This window comes from Megalops cyprinoides, chromosome 1 (assembly GCF_013368585.1).
Source record: "Megalops cyprinoides isolate fMegCyp1 chromosome 1, fMegCyp1.pri, whole genome shotgun sequence".
Taxonomy (NCBI): Eukaryota; Metazoa; Chordata; class Actinopteri; order Elopiformes; family Megalopidae; genus Megalops; species Megalops cyprinoides.
The window spans coordinates 13,694,155-13,713,548 of record NC_050583.1 but is presented as its reverse complement, the minus strand read 5'-3'; the positions used below and the strand labels follow the sequence as shown (position 1 = coordinate 13,713,548).

Genomic DNA, 19,394 nt, shown 5'->3' with positions numbered 1-19,394 from the left:
TTCAAAAAGTGGTGGGGACGAAATGGGCCACGACAAAAAGTGGCGGGGACATGTCCCCAGCGTAAATGACGCCTATGATGCCACGCTATATAATGCACCCTGTCAAAAGAGAAGTGTAGTAACAGCCTGATGAAAATAAGGTTGGCTTGCAAATCGCCTGCCCAAAGGACCACTGGAGATTTGCGACGCTTAAGGTCGTAGAATTATGAATATCACTGGTTGCTCTTTCGTTCTTCACTTAATTTTCTTTAAGATTCATATAGCCTATCGTACATAAGCATAATAATCGCTATGACGTTAGACGTCGGATTGAAATCTAAGGCACCACCCATACGCCCCCCCCCCCCCCCCCCACCCCCGAGTCTATGATTGGGTGAAAAGCACGTATTAGCTGACGATATCCCCTTCTCATTGGTGCACCTTTCGCCTGCATGGCTTTGGTCATGATTGGTTGAAGTCACCCGGTTGTTGATGTACTGTCAAACAGCAAAGAATCACATTAACAGAGGGAGAGACAGCTAGAAGGTAAGTAGGGGCGAGCCAGCTCAATGCTAAGGCGATTAGATAGCCAGCAACGGTAAGATTTACCATGCTAGGATTCGCGTGCACATCGGTAACAGTGAATAGCAATCCTACTCCTGTAAGAGATCGAGAACAAAGCTTGTCCATTGTATCTATCTGTCCTTTGCAGTTGCAAATTCATTCTAATCCGAGAAGTCATGGGGAGAGCCACTGGTAAATGTTATGAATGACACTTTTTGTTCTGATCAGACGTGCCGGTTTTCTGACTATGCGATATGTTGTTCTGTTCGATATTCTGTTTCACGTTGTGTTTTTTTTTTTTTTTACTGTAGTTCAGCCGGGCGAGCATTTTTTTACTCGTCGATTTATTTCGACGTCATCAGTTCAGACAAGTTACCTTACCATAACTAGCTAGAAATAAACTGAGGCAGTATTCGAAACAGCATACTATACTACCAGTGTATACTGATTTTGACCAAATGTAGTATGTAGTGTACAGTATATACTTGTGTATTACGCAGTACACAGTATGCAGTAGGCGGTTTCGAATACAGCCTCAGTTTTTTTCTCACAGTGGTCAAACAGTCCACCATGGAAATAAAAACAGAAAGTAGCCTACTTGCGTCAACTCCCGTATCCGCCAATATTTTGCACAACCTTTTTGGTTGTTGGTATTGTTGCAACTTTCTCATTATGCCAGCTAATCATGCTGAACTTTGAACAGAGAAAATACTTTGAAAAAAAAAAAGCTTTTAAAACCGGCAATTTTAAAACTTTTAAAACCGGTTGCAATTCAAGATCTTCATGTGGACTCACTTCGAGAGAAAAGTTTACGAGCGAGGATAAATCATTCCGATTTTAACTTGATTGACCAATTCATGGTTTAGTATCTTATGTAGCTACATTGCAGTGTGTGCATTTACCTTTATTTCAGCAACTGCATTTATCTACTCGTCAAGATTACACCTACTTTAGCTACTCAGCTGTATCAATTTTTGTGTACAATTTGGTGTAGGACCATGCGTACGCACAATCTCACGATTTGTGTACGGAGGTTTTCTTCAGAGTTATCAAACACCACGTACGCCTAATTGTCTTCATAAATCTGATCAATAAATCGTAAATCAAATTATCATAAGATTATTTGCACATGAACGCGCTTAACGTCCACTCCCACAATTGTTCTTATGTGGACCGAGACACGCCTTTAATTAGTCGAATCAGCATATTAAAGATCCCAGGTAAATCTGAGTGAAATGCAGAGATTGATGTTGAGGATCAATGGCAGGACGTAAGTAAAGTAATTATTCGGACACAGAGATAGAGATGATGGTTGATGAGGTGGAGAGGAGAAAAATTTCCTTTTTGGAGGCCAGACTAGCGGCATTTCAAATCGACCGAAAAGTGCGGAGTGGCTCAAAGTGGTGACTGCTATGAATGTAGTTTCACCAGAGGTGCGTACGGGTGAGGGGGTGAGAAGTGGTCGGGTTTTAAAAGAGAGGCAAAAAAAAAAAAAAAAAAAAACGAATAAGCGCACAAAGGACCCGTGTGTCCGCACCCGGCTCCACGAGGGGGCAAGAGGGGGCTTCGCCCCCTCAGTTGTATTTTCTGCCACCCCTAGTTTCAGTTTTATGTACCCTCTAGAAAAAGCAAAAACAACAAAAACATTGTAAATGTTGGAATACTCGTTGGAAACGACATAGGGAAGTAAAGTTTCGGTCAACGAGAGAGAGGGAGGGAGAGAGCGAGAGAGCTGCATGATATAAGCAGGGCAGACAAAACGATCTGATCATCTTTTTTTTGGTTAATGACCCTGACGCTGTTGGCAATTATTATTTTTATTTTTGTAGTCAACTCTCAGTGGTTAGAGTCGTTCATAAATTCTATTATTTTGCGTCTTGTAGACCTACGTTCCGAGTGCTCCGATTCCCTAAATTGTGCGAGGGCATTCAGGTTTAATACTGGCTTCACCACTGCTGTGAAATAAATGTATTATTTGATTTTGAAACAGTAGTCTTGTGGTGTTCTTATTTAGCCTTTCAGAGGCTATGGTTAAATCAATGAATTTCATTAAACCTACCACCAAACCAATTTTAGGTGGTGACCTGGCAATCTGCCCCAAATATTCCTATTTCATATTATGGCCATGACGCACAAACACATGGAAAAAGGTAAGGTGTGGAATTGTTCGCATCTAGTCAAAACGCCACTATATTGCCACCCGCAGGATGAACAAAATGCAGAAATAGGCATAGTAGGATGATAACCTACTGTTTTATTATATAAAAAGATTTTCCCCCTCGCCATTTTTAACTTCCCCCTCAGTCGCTTCATCCTGGCACGATAACGCTCATCAATGATTGACACAAGACCCGTTTACTTGCATCACCGTTAGTTCCTCTTGGTGTCGCCAATCTGCAAATTACAAATTTTATGCGTATGCCACCTCAGGACTGAGGCAGAGGTACGCTTGTTTTCCCTGGAAGTATCTTTTCATAAATACCGTTTTATGTGTAGAGAAGTGCTCAGCACGATTTTAGTGCGTACGCACCGTTGATACATGTGGCCCCATGACTGATAAAAAGGAGGAGTTTATTCAGTATAATCAGTGGTAAATCTTTTCTCCAAGTTATCTCAAAGCTGCCTTTTGGTCAGCTGTTCATTAACTAGGTATTTTATGCCTCCTCCACTCCACACCAACGTGCTGTTTGCCCCTCATCAATCAGTTGCCCTTCAGGAAATCCCTACATTTACCTGCTTTGCGACATACTTGGGAAGTATTCTCTAACTCTTGTGATGCTTCAACTTTCCTCCTTCCCTTTTAACCAGGTGAACATGCAGTTTTTCAGGCGACTAGGGGACACCATTGCCACTGTGTCCAACCTCTTCTCCAACCCCTACCGGGTGAAGGAGGTGCAACTTTCTGAGTATAGTGGAGGGGGCCGATTGCGACTGAGGGAGGAAGGCAGGGTGGTGCTGTACAGGAACCCCCCCAGCCAGTCGTGGGACTGCCTGCTGCTGTCTCCAGAAACGCCCAACGTCGCCCTTAGGTGAGTCTTGCAGAAGCAGAGCTGAGAGTGGTGTGACATGGCCAGTGATCCTGCCTCCTGGCCTTGGGAGTGTGGCACATTGGGTTTCTCAGTGAGTCACAATGTTGTTACATACTTGCATACAAAAATTACTGCTGACCTCTTTCAGAATGCATTGCCTTTGTGCTGTGGCTGAATCCGCAGTCCAGGCAGCATGCCTTGCTTGTAATATTTTGCTGGTCTTTTATATCCAGCATCACTTTGACATCCTACAAAAAACATGCTATGTAGTTATTCAAGGAAGAAGGTGCGTGACACAGAAAATGGCAATGTTTAACACTGGATTTTAACCCCTCAGCTGTGATTTACTGTTTTTTTTATCTCTTTCTTTCTGTCAGTTATTTTTTTTGTCTCCTCAGAACATCACTACATCATGTGCCTGATTTGCTGTTTCTCTGACAGGTTATTCCAGGTGGCCACTGAGGAAGATGCTATGAATTGGTTCCCTCAGTATGCCCTCAAACTCCGCCCGTTCTATGAGACTGCCCGTCCCCAGCTCAAACTGGAAACCATGCAGTCAATCACAGACTGCTTGCGTGCACACCCTGACTGGAGCTCAGCGCACATCGCTGTGGACACTGGCCTGAGAGACTGCCTGAAGCACAACTATGTCCTGAGGTCAGACTCCGATGAAGGAGTGGGAGAAGGGGGGGGGGTATGAATGACATTAGGAGAAATGATGGCAGGATATGAATGAGTGAAGCAGGGAGAGGTAGGTCTTTGACAGTGTTGTGTGTGATTATGTGTGAGATAATGGGATGGAGTGTGGGAGGAGCCATAGCTGTATGGTCTGAGGTGATGAGTAGAGTGTGAGAAAACAGGAAGGAAGTGGCCGTTTGAAGAGCAGAGCTCGAGGTTTACCGCTAACAGTCCTGCGCATCTGATCCGCACTCTGTCTTTTCACCCCATCCCCCCACGCACAGCCAGATCAACAGCAGGGATGTGGCCGGGCAGACCCCCCTGCACCTGGCGTGCGAGCGAGGGGACTTGGGATGCGTCCGGGAGCTGCTGGAGGAGTGCCAGGCGCGCACTGACATTAAGGACCGAAACGGGGACACCCCCATGCACTGTGCCGCCAAACAGGACTCCGCCACTGTCATCCAGGTCAGCGAGATGTGGGGACACTGCGCGCCTTGTGAGCGTGCCGCACACAAGGGCCCATCGCTTTTGCACGTCGTGTCAGACACTGCTGGGCTGTCGAAAGTCTAGCGCATTCTGCACGCTGAACAGGACTCAGGAGACAGTGCCCTTAGCAACAGCACGGTTACACACCAAGCAGCAGTCACTGTGACAGTGGGCTGACTTTTGTGGTTGGGCGGTCTTTGAGACTCTTGTTTTTGGAGAGTGCAGGGTCTGTTCTGACTGTAGCACCTGAAATCTTGAAAGTGAAAGTTTAACCATGTGGTACGTTTCTGCAATTAGGCAGTTGGACAGAAATAACCCTTGAAACATTCAGGACCACAGCCTTTCCGGAGAGGAACTGTGTATGACTGACAGACTCATTAATCAAGACCAATCCCATGGTCCGGTCAAATGTGTCGCTGTGTTTACAGAGTGGTGTGATCCTACGTTGTACCTCTCACATCTGAAATAACCATTGCATTTGTTTGCAAATCACTTACAGCAATTAGTGTTTAGGGACAGTATAAGGTAAATGGACTGCAGTCTTGACTCGTAGTGTGTCGTCATGAGGTTTTTTTTTATACAGTAATGAACCATCCTAATGAGGAGCGCATAAAATTGCATATAAAAGTACTACGTAGTACTAATCAACTGGTGCTAAAATAATTTAAAGATGCAAATGCCTCCCCTGAGGAGGAGTAAGTTGAAGTGGTGAATTTTTTGTGCTAGCTGCATCCATTGCTGTGAGATCACTGGATTAGAGGGTGAGATGTGTGAGAATCAGGAAAAGTTAACGGTCCATTACAACTGTGACATGTGTAGCAACACAGACACATTGCAACAAATCATGTTTTTGTGTGTCATCTGCAACTTTTTTGCTATCATGAACATAGTTGCATTGCATTCTGTTAAATAGGCCCGCTTATTTATGCCACTCAGCCTCACTCTTCCCTTCCAGATACTGTGCTCCCGCCACTGCCCAGGTGTGAACGAGCTGAATTCGGCCGGGGAAACGCCTCTGCACGTGGCCTCTCGAATGGGGAGGGTGGAGTCCCTGAAGGCACTGATAGGAGGCGGGGCCAAGTGTGATGTCACTGGAGGGCGGGGTTACCCCATCCACGCTGCCATGAAGCACAGTGAGAGGAGGTGAGGTGTTGACTCTGCTCTGCTGTCCCACATTCATGTAGACACCTATGTCAAGGGAGCCATTTCCACAGGGGGAAAAGATTAGCTGGTCACCCCATTGCCAGTCAGCAGTGCAAGGGACATGCAAGGTACCTGTCATGTGTATATTTGGAATGGGAGACACCATTCAAATACCTCAACACTGGGCAGTAAGCAGAAACAGACCACAAAACAGTGCTATAAGGAGAAGTTTATCAAGTCCTCACTTTGACCCTGCTTTCAGACAGATGATAAGAAAGAGAAGCTGGTTGACCTGATTAGTCTCATTTTTATTGATTTCTTCAATTGATTTTATTGATTTTTTTTTCCTCAAACCTTACCCTATCTCTTAACCCCCCCCCCCCCCCCCCCCACCTGTTCCCAGCTGTGCAGAGGCCATTCTGACTGCAGAGCCTGCGCAGCTGCAGGCAGAGGATGCTATATATGGAGGAACCCCACTGCACTGGGCCAAGACTGCAGAGGTCAGTCACACTGACAGCACAAAGGCCACCAATTCACCAGAGCTGCGCATTCCATTGCAACTGTGACATTCTAATCACTTTGTACAGGAATGAGAATAAGTATGTCTGAACTGAAAGTAATAAATAGCCAGGAAATGATTAGAGGAGATGCTTTCTATTAAAATAATGTTGAACACCTTACTATATGAGCAGTGCAGAATTCCCATGAAGGATTTTGAAATATTCAGTATGGTTATCATGTAAAATAGCGTAATACCTATTGGATATTTCACTTATGCGGTGCCAATAGAAAGTGCAGATAATGCAGATGATCTGCTTTTAATCATTTAGCAGTGTGGAAAGTAGTTTTGATTTGAGTGCACTACATTGTTAATTTGCTTTACAGTTATTATTTACCCAGGGTCATAGTGTACATTTAGTTTACATATTAAGTTTTGTACAGCTGGATATTTATCGAACCAATTCAGGTTAAATACCTTACTCACAGGAAAAGCAGCAGTTCCCTTTCTGGGCATCAAACCGGTGATCTTTCGGTTATTCAAGTTCCTCAAAACCATTACACCACCATGAGTCCACGTGATGAATGACTTTGCATCAGGATAATCTGTGACCATGTAAGGTGACATGAATCCTTCTGTCCCTCCTTCCTTAGATGGCTCAGGTGTTGCTGGAGAGGGGATGCGCAGTGAACTACCTGAGCAAGACAGGGGAGAGCGCGCTTCATATTTTGACCAAGAGAGGGCGCTTTGAGGCTGCAATGGTTCTGCTCACTCACGGCGCTGACCCTAACCTCCGTGGCCAAGATGGAAACACGGCCCTGCACCTCGCCATGAAGGTGCTTAAGTGTCCTGCCGTTGCGTGTCATGTAAATGTGGAAAATGGTGTCTATGAACGTCCGTTTTCCCATGGCTTGTGGCTGTATTCTGCGCTGGTAGATAAAGCAGAAAAGACTCAGATTGCGCTCTTTTCCTCACATGATGCGTTTCCTCTCCCATGTGCCTCCCAGATGGACCACATGGAGCTGATAAAGGCTCTCATTGTGTTCGGGGCCGATGTGGAGATTCACAATGATTTGGGCGAGACCCCTGGGCTTATTGCAGCCCGTACCAGCAAAGGTCAGTATGACATTGTTGAATTGTGGATGTAAAAAATAACAGTGGAAAAGGCACTGCTACAGTTTCAGCAGAACTCTTCATTCACTGCTACAGTGTGAGGGTTCCACTTTAAACAAGCAAATTCTGTAAATATCAATTTATCTGTAAACTAGTGAGTTAATGTATTAATTGTTGGTATACATACTGTATGTGTATGTGTGGATCCATATACAGTACCAGTTATCATTGTTATAAAATACACAAATAGCATCAATGTTATTTGCTTTAAATTTATTAAGTATTACTTTTCCTTCAGTTGAAATAGCTTGTCATGTCAATGCTATTAAATCAAATTGTATTGTTTGAATAAGAATAAGAAATACTTTATTAGTCCCGAAGGAAATTTGAGTGTGAGCATGTGACTCAAAGTGTGAGTGTGCGAATTTGACAGCAAGAGCATGTGTGAGAGTGTGAGTGTGTGTGTGAGTTTACACTATGGACCTACATGCAAAGACATGGGCAGCTGTTTTTGCCAGTCTGAGTGTAATGGGAGTTATGGTAAGGCGTATCATCCAGTAGATGTGCACTACTGCCCCCTTGTGGTGAAAATGAACAAAACAAGTAGATATTTCCTTGTAGCTGCTGCAGGGAAAATAAAGCTATTTGGGATCATCAGAACATCAGAGAATTGGTGATTTAGTGTAGTGGTTATGAAAAATGTCAAGGGGCATACAGTACATTTTTATGTGTTTTGGGACAAGTGCATCATTGTTTATGCAGTACTTAGAAACCACAAGCTTTTTAAAAGCGGGCCCAGTTTTAAGCATGCGTTTGTAGGTGGTAGACTAAACTGTGTGCATGAAAATGAGCAAATATGTATAAAAATATTTGACGACAGACGTACTCACTGCACGGTGCTGTGTGTTTTATCAGATGCCTGGATGCATGCGTGCTGCATGTCTGGAGTTTTGCAGTGTTGGGTTTCTCTGTCTTTTCACATGGTGCCAAGAAATGCAGATGGATTTCCAGGGACATTTTGTCTCAGTGTGAATCGCGGTTGCCTTTGTTGAGGAATTGAGCTTAAATTTGTGGAAAATGTTTTTTATTTCTTCAGAAAGCTCAGATTGTTTTGAAGGAATCTATCTCCCATTTATCACTGTGCTGTTTGTGTTACCAAATGGAGAGTTTGTTCCATAACCTATACGGGAAATGTGTATATACGCATATATGAATGCTCATGGTCTTTTTTAGATAATGCTGCATATTACAATGGTCTGAATTTGAATTTTCTCATTCTCTAGTTGAATTTGAGCCAATGAGCATCGAACATAATCAGCCAGTAGCCATAATCCACATGTGAGGCATACGGTCAGTTCTGTTATTGGAAGCTGTGCTGTGCAAAAGTTGTAAGGAACCAAAGATTGTCAGTGGTCACTGGTTTGGAGCTGACCATTAATGCTAATATAATATGATAATGATACATGTTTTGTACACATCTTGATTGTTACTCGTGACCGATATACAGTCAAATAGTTTAGTTTTCTCGTCCTTATTAGTCACTATGTGCAATGTATAATTGTTCATTTTCTAAAAGCTGATCAAAACTGCAACTACTAATTCTACACTCAGTAGATACCAGATTGGAAATAATACTGTAACTAATGAGTGTGGAATGAGTGCAGTGTTGATCAGCTTTTAGAGAACGAATAAAATGGGAAAATGGAGCAAAAGCCCCTCCTTTTGGGATTTAGTGCATGCATTACGGTCTGCCTGGATAAATGAGCCTGTATGTCTGTCTGTGGCGTGTGTGCGTGGCGTGCGTTGTTATCATCATGCTCTCTCTCACTGCATGTTGTGAGGTGCATGTCTCTAACCCCAGGCTTGTGTTCCAAGGCCCCAACAGAAAGATTCTGCTCAACATGCTGTGTAGTGTAGGAGCAGAGCGGTGTCACCCCCCCTCCCCTGACACCCCTCCCCTGACCACCAAGAGGCCTCCGCCTCCAGGCATAGGTAACACCCCCCATCACCGCTGTCTCCTCATTCCTCCTCCTCCTCCTGGCGCTCCTCCACTTTCTGCCTCCTCCGTTCCCTCTCTGAGCCACGCTCATCCGTACGCCCCCTCTTCCGTTTCCCACTCCTGCTCTGGATGAGGGGTGGCAGTGTAGTGTAGTGGCAATAGCGGGGCTCGTAAACCAAAAGGTTGCCGGTTCAAATCCCCGCAGAGGCACTGCCACTGTATCCTTGGACAAGTTACTTAACCCACAGTTGCCTCAGTACATATCCAGCTGTATGAATGGGTATCATGTAAAAATTGTAACCTATGTAAGTCGCTCTGGAGAAGAGTGTCTGCTAAATGACGATAATGCAGGGCAATGAAACAAAGGCAGCTCCAGCTGTCCAGTCCTCAAGGGCTGCAGGGTCTGATGGTGTTCACGCTGCCTCAGTGCTTAATTCGGAGTCATCAGATGTGCATTTAAAAGTAATGCCAAACCCTGGACGCCGGTCCTTGAGGGCTTCTGCTCCATACCCTCCCCCCCTGCTTAGTATGGAAATACCTTTTATCTTCTATTTTACCTCTGGTCATTTATTTTGGTTCACTTTGCCTCCCCTCCGTCAGACTCCCTCACATATACCCCAGGCTTTCTCTGCTGTTCTCTGTACTCTCCTTCACCTCCATGCAAACCCCGCCCCACCCCACCTCCCCCAGTGGGGAGGGGTCTGTGGTGGCCCTGCTTAACTCTGCCTTGCCTGAGTTTCCCCTGTTCCCCCAGGTAGCATTCCCTCGGTCTGTTTTCTCTGGACCCGTCCCTCTTCCCAGCTGTCCTAAATGAACTTCCAAAAATGCAGAACAAGTCGCATGTTGTGGGGTTGGTTGCAGAATCCCTTTACAGTATAAATGTGCCCACCTGTTTTCACCATGCACCATAATGCTGTATTGTGTGTGAGGCTCAATACACATAGTGGTCTTGGTTAATACAGCAGTGTTTGTGTGCTCGTTGGTTACTGACATACTACATCACTTAAACTGAGTGTGTTAATGTTTATTCAGAATTTGCAGCCTGCCCTAACTATTAATTTCATCAGTGTGAAAATTGCATAGTCAAGTAGATAGGACCATGTCAGTATATGCAACACATTGACTGCATAACATTCAGATTTACCAGTATTATACAATATAGAATAGTTGCATAGTTTCCTAAAACAGCATGTTAGTTTGTACATTTTAGCATTGTTCAGATATACTGCACTGCTGTTTTTCCTCATTGCAGTGCTTTGTTTAGTATGTCAATAGAGGTCTGTCATGAGTTCCTATTATGCACGGGTAAATGGTGCAGATCAGATCCGTGCCATTGGTTGAATTCACTCTATTCTCTGATTGGCTGACAGGGTTTGAGGACATCATGCATGTTGCAGCCACGGTTGGGGCCATAACTCGGGGCAGAGCAGAAGTGGATGGTTTCAATGCAGGAAGGAGGAAGTACATGTCATTTTTTTTTTTTATATAACCCTGTGATGGCCTTTCTGACTCATAAAATAGGAGTGAATGAGGAGAGCTGATCCAATATTTATTTCTGTTGTTTAATCTGCATTACCTGTATTTTGTTGGGATTTTGAGATAATACAGTCCTGTGCTTTTTCCACAACGTCTTCGGTACTAACGCAAATCTGCTTTGCTGCTATTATGGAAGTCCTCACATGCTGTAAAGTGTTTACAAACAACACTGAAATATTAAAACTGCACACTGTAAACATGGAACTGATATATTGGGGGGTAAAAAGAGCAGCCATACAGAAAAATCCATAGAGAAAATGAGGGTTTTTTTTCTTAGTGGGGAAACAATAAATGTTCACTGCATGTGCAATATGTCCGTTCTGTTACAAACATTCAAGTGCTACGTCATAGCATGTCCTCATTAACATGTGGATCTCCTCCTTGTCCTTCTGTCTGACCAGGAAGGACAGACTTCTGTGTCTGGATGGGGGAGGTATCAAGGGCCTGGTTCTGATCCAGCTGCTGATTGCACTGGAGCGGGAGGCAGGCCGGCCGGTTAAGGAGCTGTTTGACTGGGTCTCGGGCACCAGCACGGGGGGAATACTGGCTTTAGCCATAGTGCACGGTGAGACAGCACACAGGCATTCCATAGCTGTATGTACATTGTCCTTATTTTACACGCACTTAAAATACTGCATGCAATACTATTTATTGGCACAGGGAAACAAATGGTGGGTCTACAGTAGTAGACCATACAGTGGTCAGATGCATACACGAAAAGAAGCATTTGAGCAGCTCTAGTTTGAGTTTACTATTAGTATTAGTTAGCTTTAGTATTAATGTATTTGCCTGGCGTTTTTAGCAACCAAAAAGCACTAAAAAATACTGAGGGGACAAAGTGCTCAAGGTTTTCTGTTTCCGCCAGTAGCTGACCATGAAGAAAGCCTTCAGAAAGAGCCAACTCAAATGGAGGTGCACTGCTTCAGAATAACGTGTCTCTTTGGCTTGCTGCATTTTTGACGCAGTTAGAATTCAAAAGAGGCAACAAAGGTGCCTCATGGTTCTAGGTTCCAGCCGGCAGTGGGAGGAACGTGGCATGATGGGATTGATCACAGAGGCATGAGGGAAGAGAGAGAGCAAACTCCCTAAGAGTTTAGAAAGAAAGAGTGACAGGTGGGGAGGAGGAGGAGGTACACAAAGGTAAATGATCGAATTGGGTCAGCGTGTGTCTGGGAAATGGTCTGCAGTAGAAGTTTGCTTTGTTGTACTTTCAGCAAAAGGGAGGCAGAAGCTACCTAGAGCTGAGTTTACAGTGAGAGGCCCAACCTGCAAGGTGCAAGAGACTTAACAAGTGCAGCTGGATAGGTTTAGCTGTTGCATACAGGCCGTTCCTTAATTATAATCCTATAACAAGGAACCTCATTCGTAATGTAGGTTACTTACTGTTCGAGAGGGGTGGAAGGACTGCTGTTACAGGATTCATAGTATTTAATGCAGTCACGTGTCTTTGTATGTGCAGTGTGTTTTGGAAATTTTCTAATCCCTGCAGTACCGCTAAGTGGCCTAAACTTTGCCTCTCACCTGCACAGGTAAATCAATGGAGTACCTGCGCTGTCTGTACTTCCGCATGAAGGAGCAGGTGTTCCGAGGGTCACGCCCCTATGAGTCCTCCCCCCTGGAGGAGTTCCTGAAGAGAGAATTCGGGGAGAACACCAAGATGACGGATGCTCGGCATCCCAGGTACCACCATGTGATGACTTGATGACTTGTCAAACTGACTGATTGTACTTCTTCTGGATCAAGAATTCTGTTTGTGTGTCAACTGTCTGGATATGTATTTTGTAGGATGCCTGTCTGCATCATCTTACGTTATGTGCGTGTCTCTCTCTCCACCTTCTTTTATAGGGTCATAGTGACTAGTGTTCTTGCAGACAGACACCCAGGCGAGCTGCACCTCTTCCGAAACTACGACCCCCCTACTCTCCCCCGGGACCCCCCGTACTCTTCCACCGCAACGTTTAAACCTCTCACCATTCCACAGGGTAACACGGGCCCCCCCACCTTCTCTCTCCCTCTCCATCTGTAGAGCAACCTAGTTTCTCAGCCTTCAGTGTGTCCCATGATTGCTAATTGCCTCTGATATAGGCCTGATACTGTAAGTGCCAATCAGACTCTTTCACAGGGTGTCAGACACCTCCATCTCTGTCACTTTGTATACGGTGCATGTGTGAAAAGTGAGTGCTGACAAGGCTGTGAGTACATGCTGAATATGTGCAATAGCTCTTTGTCCCAGTGTCAGTGTTGTTGTTTCAGGATGGGAGGATGAGGATGTGTTGATAGTGGGCTATACGCAGGGACCCCCGAGAAAGCGTAGGAAGGTGACAGACGAAGGTGACCTGCATGTGTGTGGGAGCGTGTGCACATATGTGTGAGTGAGATGAGAGAGAGAGAGAGAGATTGATTGGGAGTGTGAGCCAGGAAGAAGAGATTGTGTGTGAGTGGAAAAAGGAGCACTGTGAGTGAGAACAGCACAGGGAAACCTGGTGATCGGTCAGTGTCATGTATTAGTACACCTCACAAAGCCCTGTCAAGCCGCTATCACTCTTTATTTCGCTTCAGCGCACAGCACTCTTTTGTACTTGGCAGCCTGTTACAGAGCAGCCAGTCACTAAAACTGCAGTATAACAAATGTTCTTCTCCCTTCCACCACCATCTCACTCTGTCTGAGTATCATTTTTATTTACCTTATTAACTGTCTGATTCCTGGGCCTGTATGGCTGATTAATGCCTTTCGTAATGTATGCCATTTTAAGCCCTGTTGTCGTTCTCTCTCTCAGAGCAGTGTGTGTGGCGCGCCGCCCGCTCCAGCGGCGCCGCCCCCACTTACTTCCGACCAATGGGGCGCTTCCTGGACGGAGGGCTGCTGGCCAACAACCCCACGCTGGATGCCATGACAGAGATACACCACTTCAATAAGGCGCTGAGAGCACAGGTCTGCCACCGCCCTGCCCGTCTCACAGGAACTTACAGGAAGTTGCAGGAACTGCCTTTAAAAATGTGCTGCGGATATTCAGTGTGGCCCTCTCTCACAGTAACAATTATCGTTAATTAGTATCTCCCTTTGTACATATACAGTACCAGTCAAACGTTTGGACGCACATACTCATATAAGGGTTTTTCATTATTTATGTTATATTTCTATGTTTTACTATTTTCCACATTTTACTAATAGTAAAGACATCAAAACTATGAAATAACACTAATGGAATTATGCAGTGACCAAGTGTTAAGGAAAACGTATTAAAGAAATCAAAACTGTCTTATATTTTGGTTCTTCAAAGTAGCCAAAAAAAATTATTAAAATTAATTTTTATTTTGGGAAGACATTCATACATAGGTATGCACTTCACTACTTACATTTGTCTTACAAACAAATTTCAAACATTTAAGCTTAAGTCTTCAAATAAAAAATGTCTTTGAATGCATGTTTTCCATTTACTTGTAGAAATGCAAAACTCAGACTCTCCTGGTCAGCTTCTATCCAACAGCCATCAGACTCTTGAATGGGTTAAATACACAAATACACACCTCCCCGGCCTAGCCCATGCATACATTCACACATACACACCCACACTGCAACCAACTGTGCAATGGAATGGAACTGACATTGCATCAACATTGCACATCCTACACTGCACTGATGTCCTTTTTGCACATTTAATGTATATATCCTTTATTTATTTTTTTTCTTACACTCTCTGACCTTTTTTATATATTTTCTTTCTTAAATTCTTATGTTTTCTTGTGTTTTACTCCTAACGGCACTCATAAGTGGAAGGCAAAGGAAGAATGTCATTGTACAGGGAACTTGTTTCTTTACTGTGCATATGACAATAAACTTTGAACTTTGATCAGTCTATGTCAGTATTTTGTTCTGTCCATTATCATTTACTCAGTCCTGTCTGTCTGCCTCTGACTGTCCATCTGTGTGTTGCAGGGCAGGGGAGGGGAGGTCCAGCCTCTTGGGGTGGTGGTGTCCCTGGGGACAGGGAAACCCCCCCAGGTGCAGGTGAACTCGGTGGATGTCTTCCGCCCATCTAATCCACTGGAGCTGGCAAAGACCTTTGTTGGGGCTAAGGAGCTGGGCAAGATGCTGGTGGATTGTGTAAGTACACTGTCAGTGCGTTTCTGTGCACACAGTGTTGTGTGCTACTGTTTACTCAGCATAGGCCGCAGTGTGCTGACAGTGTGTTTCTGTGCTCCAATCCTCCAGTCCTCACAGCCCTCATCTCTCTTTCTTCTCCCTCCCACTCGCCACCCCTGCACTCTCTAAATTCTCCCCTTTTTCAGACACTGATGTTGCTGATGTTGTTGATGTTTCAGACGCTGACCTCCTTATATCACATCGACTAACTACCTGTGCTCTGGATCCCATTCCTTCACCTCTCCTGCAGGCCGTCACTCCTAATCTTCTTCCATTCATCATGAATCTAATGAATCAGTCACTCTCAACGGGCAGTGTGTCAGCAGCCTTCAAGGGGGTGCGGGTCACCCCTCAGCTGAAGAAAAGGACTCTGGACCCATCTGCTGTCCAGAATTATCGACCGGTCTCTCACCTTTCCTTTCTGTCTAAAATGCTTGAACGAGTTGTGGCTAACCGGCTATCCTCCCGGAACAACCTTCTCGATCCATTTCAGTCTGGTTTCAGGGCTGGTCATTCCACAGAGACCGCCCTATTCTCCATTACTGAGGCTCTTCAAACAGCCAGAGCTTCCTCCCACTCCTCGATCTTGATTCCTCAGGACTTTCTGCAGCCTTTGACACAGCGGACCTTGCTCTACTTCTGCCTACCCTGGCTACGCTGGGGATTACTGACACCACTACCTCTCTGGTTGCTCCTTCAGACTGTCCTGGAATGGTGGGTTGTCCAGACCCCACAGCCTGTCTACGGGTGTCCCTCAAGACTCTGTACTTGGCCCCCTCCTCTGCTCCCTTTAAATGCAACCTCTCGGCTCTGTCATCTCCTTCCATGGTTTTTCTTATCATTTCTATGCTGACGACACACAACTCTTCCTGTCATTTCTGCTGTCTGACACACAGGTTTCTGCACGCATCTCAGCTTGCCTGAGAGACATTTCGCAGCGGATGGTGGACCACCGCCTGAAGCTGAACCTGGCCAAAACTGAGATGCTTTTCATCCCGTCCAAGTCCTCCCCTGTTTCAACAGCCCTCCCTCAGCCTAGACTCTACAAGTCTTGCAACCAATAGTTGTCAATAGTCTTGATGTAATGCTTGATAGCCAACTGTCCTTCTCCTCTCAGGTGACAGCGGTGAGTCAGGCTTGCAGATTCTTCCTCTGCAACATCTGAAGGATCCGCCCCTATCTCATTACGTATTTAACACAGCTCCTAGTTCAGGGCCTGGTCCTCTCATGCCTGGACTACTACAACTCCCTCTTTTCTTGCCCTCCTGCCTGTGCAATCAAACCTGTACAACTTATCCAAAATGCAGCCGCACGATTCGTCTACTACCTCCCTAAATGTAGTCAAGTTACTCCCCTCCTCATCTCACCTCACTGGCTTCCTGTTATTGCTTGCATCAAGTTCAAAACCTTGATGCTGGCATACAGGAAAGTGAATGGAACAGCCGCTCATACCTATGACCCCTTTTCAAACCCTATGTTCCCTCAAGATTGCTGTGGTCTGCATCCACAGGGCAACTGATTGTCCTGAACAGACAGGGTCGCTCTTTTCAGACGCAATCCCTGTCTGTACTGGTCCCTCAGTGGTGGAATGAACTCCCCATGGGGGTTAGGACAGCGGAATCACTGGCCATCTTCCGATGCAGACCGAAGACCCACCTCCTCAGACTGCATCTCGGTTGCACTTCTATCCCCACCCCCTAACACCCGCTACTTCTTGCATTTGATGTTAATTTTATGTGTAGTAGTGTGATGTATTATAATTTGTGTTCTAGGGACTCTTGTATCGTAGCACACTTGGCCTTTGTCCGAGTGCACAAGTTAACCTATGGTAGGGCTTGAATAGTGTTATGCTCACACTCACTGGTCTGGGATTGTTGTGAGCCTGGTCTGTTGCTCTTTAAAATTGAATGGATACACTTATGCTCTTTTGTGATGGAAGCTGCTCTGGATAATAGCGCCTGCTAAATGCATGTAATGTAATGTAATGTAATGTGTGCTGCCGGCACATTACACTGTACACAGGGTCGCACGGATATCGCACTGCCGCCTGTACACAGCAACATACTGTTTACGCAGTGCAGTGTGTTGCTGTGTTCAGGCTACAGTGCACTGTCAGTGTGTTGCTGTTTACAGGCTGGGGTGTCAGTATGCATGAAAACTGATATTCTGTGGTGACCGCATGTTTTTGAGGTGATGTGTCTTTTAGATATATTTATAGTGCAGTAGTTATGTCACTGTCACTGCGAGTTAGTATGGCGTTTCTCCGCAGGTCAGGGGAAACTCTCTCCCCAACCTAACCTCTCTCCTTCTCCTCTCTCTCTATTCATCTGAAAACTTTTCCCCTCACCTAACCCCTCTCTCTCGTCCACCTCCCCTCTCTTTCTCTCTGTTCATGTCACCCCCTCACTCTCAGTGCACTGACTCAGACGGCTGTGCAGTGGACAGGGCCAGAGCCTGGTGTGAGATGACTGATATCAGCTATCACAGGTCAGTCCGGGGCTAATGCTAAAGACAGACATACATGAGGCACACCAGTGATAAGCAAAATAGCACCGTCATCCTGCGTCTGTTACGTTTCTAAATGGAGATTTCTCACTCTGTCTCAGTGATCCAGTGACAAACTCCGCTGTGCTTTGATAATACTTCCTCATATTTCTGGAAATGAGTTTATGTCATGTTAACCTCTGTTGCCCTCTGTGTGTCTCTTCACCTCTTCTCTCCTCTCCTTTCTCCTCCCATCCCTTCCCTCGCCCCTCCTCCCTCCTCCCCCAGACTGAGCCCTCAGCTCTCCGTGGAGGTGATGCTGGATGAGGTCAGTGATGCAACCCTGGTCAACATGCTGTGGGAGACACAGATGTACTTGTATGAGCAGAGGGAGCAGATCAAGGCCCTGGCACAGCTGCTGCTGCAGGGCTGATAGACACTTCTACAGCTGCGAGACAGACCGTGGGACAAGGAGATGGAGGCTGATACTACACTAACAAATCAATAGAGAGAGAGAGAGAGAGAAGGAGTGAAGGGGGAAATGAAGACCCGGGCATAATGTCGGACCATTAACTCAAAGCAACAGAATTGCACAACTGCACATAACTGTGCACAGAGGCAATATAACAAGCCTTGAAACTCTAAGCCTGTGTCACTGAACCCCAGCCTTTGTGCTGGTGGGTAACAGGGGCATATGTACTACACTGCATTAATGCAGTTTCTGTACAGTTACAAACGCACTGAATGTGGCGAAAAGGAAGAAATGTTTACAAGGACACGTACCAAGGTCAGAGGTCAGATGCAAAATACCTGCAGTGGGTGTTTTATGGCTACAATTCAGTAAACAGAACTGCTCATAACAGACTTTCTCACAAGCATATTGCTCTCATGGTCAAATTAGATATGTATGGTGACACAAGTTACTAACATCTACTCCCTTCTACTACAATGCCTATCTTTCATGATGTCAATGTGTGCAGTTTCCTGCATATTCCATAACCTCTTTCTTGAAAATGAATACTGAAATTCTTCAATTTACCATGATTTGTTTACTCCATTCAGCAGCAGAATGTTAGGTTAATAGTGACGGATTTGTTAACAAGTAACAAACTGTATGACCAAAGGCTGCCTCTGTACTCATAACAGGTGTCATGAAGGATTGCATTAATGTTCCATTAGGATGTGGAGCACTGCTTTTTTTTTTGGCTGAGCAGATCCTGCTCTGATACAATAACAAACTCTTTCATACAGTCAAGACTCATCCCTTCAACTTTGATATAATATGTATTTGATGAACTATTTTATATTGTTTTATCCCTGCTGCTATATTGAAGTGAAAAAAAAAAACAAAAATACTATATACAATAAACATATATATGTGAAATTCAATGTGTCCGTTCATTGTGTACATTGTCATGTGTATGTGTAAAGTCATGCAATACTGTCGTAAAGTTTCATTCATGTTTCACTGCAGTCTATCACAGGACTAATGGAAGAGTGCACTGATATTAATGATTGTTAATGCAGAACACTTTTTAACATATCTAAGCATTAACATTTTCACTCATTTATGGAAGTTATTATGACAAATTTAGTGCCAGGTGAAATGTATCCTGATTTATTACCTGGTATTGTGTTGACAGCATTAAGGTCATAAATTACATTGCGACTACTTTATTAAACTGCCAAAATATGCCATACACAGAATGCACACTGAAATAATGGGTGTGTTAGAGTAAT

General features: G+C 44.9%; 1 protein-coding gene across 2 annotated transcripts; it reads left to right on the top strand.

Annotated features, from left to right (window-relative positions):
- Window positions 1–478: 478 nt before the first annotated feature.
- pla2g6 (phospholipase A2, group VI (cytosolic, calcium-independent)) lies at window positions 479–18,994 on the top strand. Of its 2 annotated transcripts, XM_036545275.1 has the most exons (17): window positions 479–525; window positions 3,352–3,572; window positions 4,014–4,229; window positions 4,535–4,715; window positions 5,692–5,879; window positions 6,283–6,379; window positions 7,032–7,214; window positions 7,386–7,494; window positions 9,367–9,483; window positions 10,861–10,951; window positions 11,428–11,591; window positions 12,556–12,706; window positions 12,872–13,008; window positions 13,804–13,958; window positions 14,964–15,131; window positions 17,584–17,657; window positions 17,943–18,994. In XM_036545275.1, the coding sequence occupies exons 2-17, from the start codon at window positions 3,358–3,360 to the stop codon at window positions 18,085–18,087; spliced, it is 2,391 nt and encodes a 796-aa protein (XP_036401168.1). In that variant the 5' UTR covers window positions 479–525; window positions 3,352–3,357; the 3' UTR covers window positions 18,088–18,994. The 2 variants fall into 2 exon arrangements, with proteins under 2 accessions (XP_036401168.1, XP_036401177.1); XM_036545284.1 differs by lacking the exon at window positions 9,367–9,483.
- Window positions 18,995–19,394: the final 400 nt, after the last annotated feature.

Excerpts from the sequence above, each read along its gene's own strand:
- pla2g6 (XM_036545275.1), top strand. The coding sequence starts at position 3,358 with ATGCAGTTTTTCAGGCGACTAGGGGACACCATTGCCACTGTGTCCAAC. Across the intron at positions 4,230-4,534 it reads AAGCACAACTATGTCCTGAG|CCAGATCAACAGCAGGGATG; the intron begins GTCAGACTCCGA and ends CCCCACGCACAG. Across the intron at positions 6,380-7,031 it reads ACTGGGCCAAGACTGCAGAG|ATGGCTCAGGTGTTGCTGGA; the intron begins GTCAGTCACACT and ends CTCCTTCCTTAG.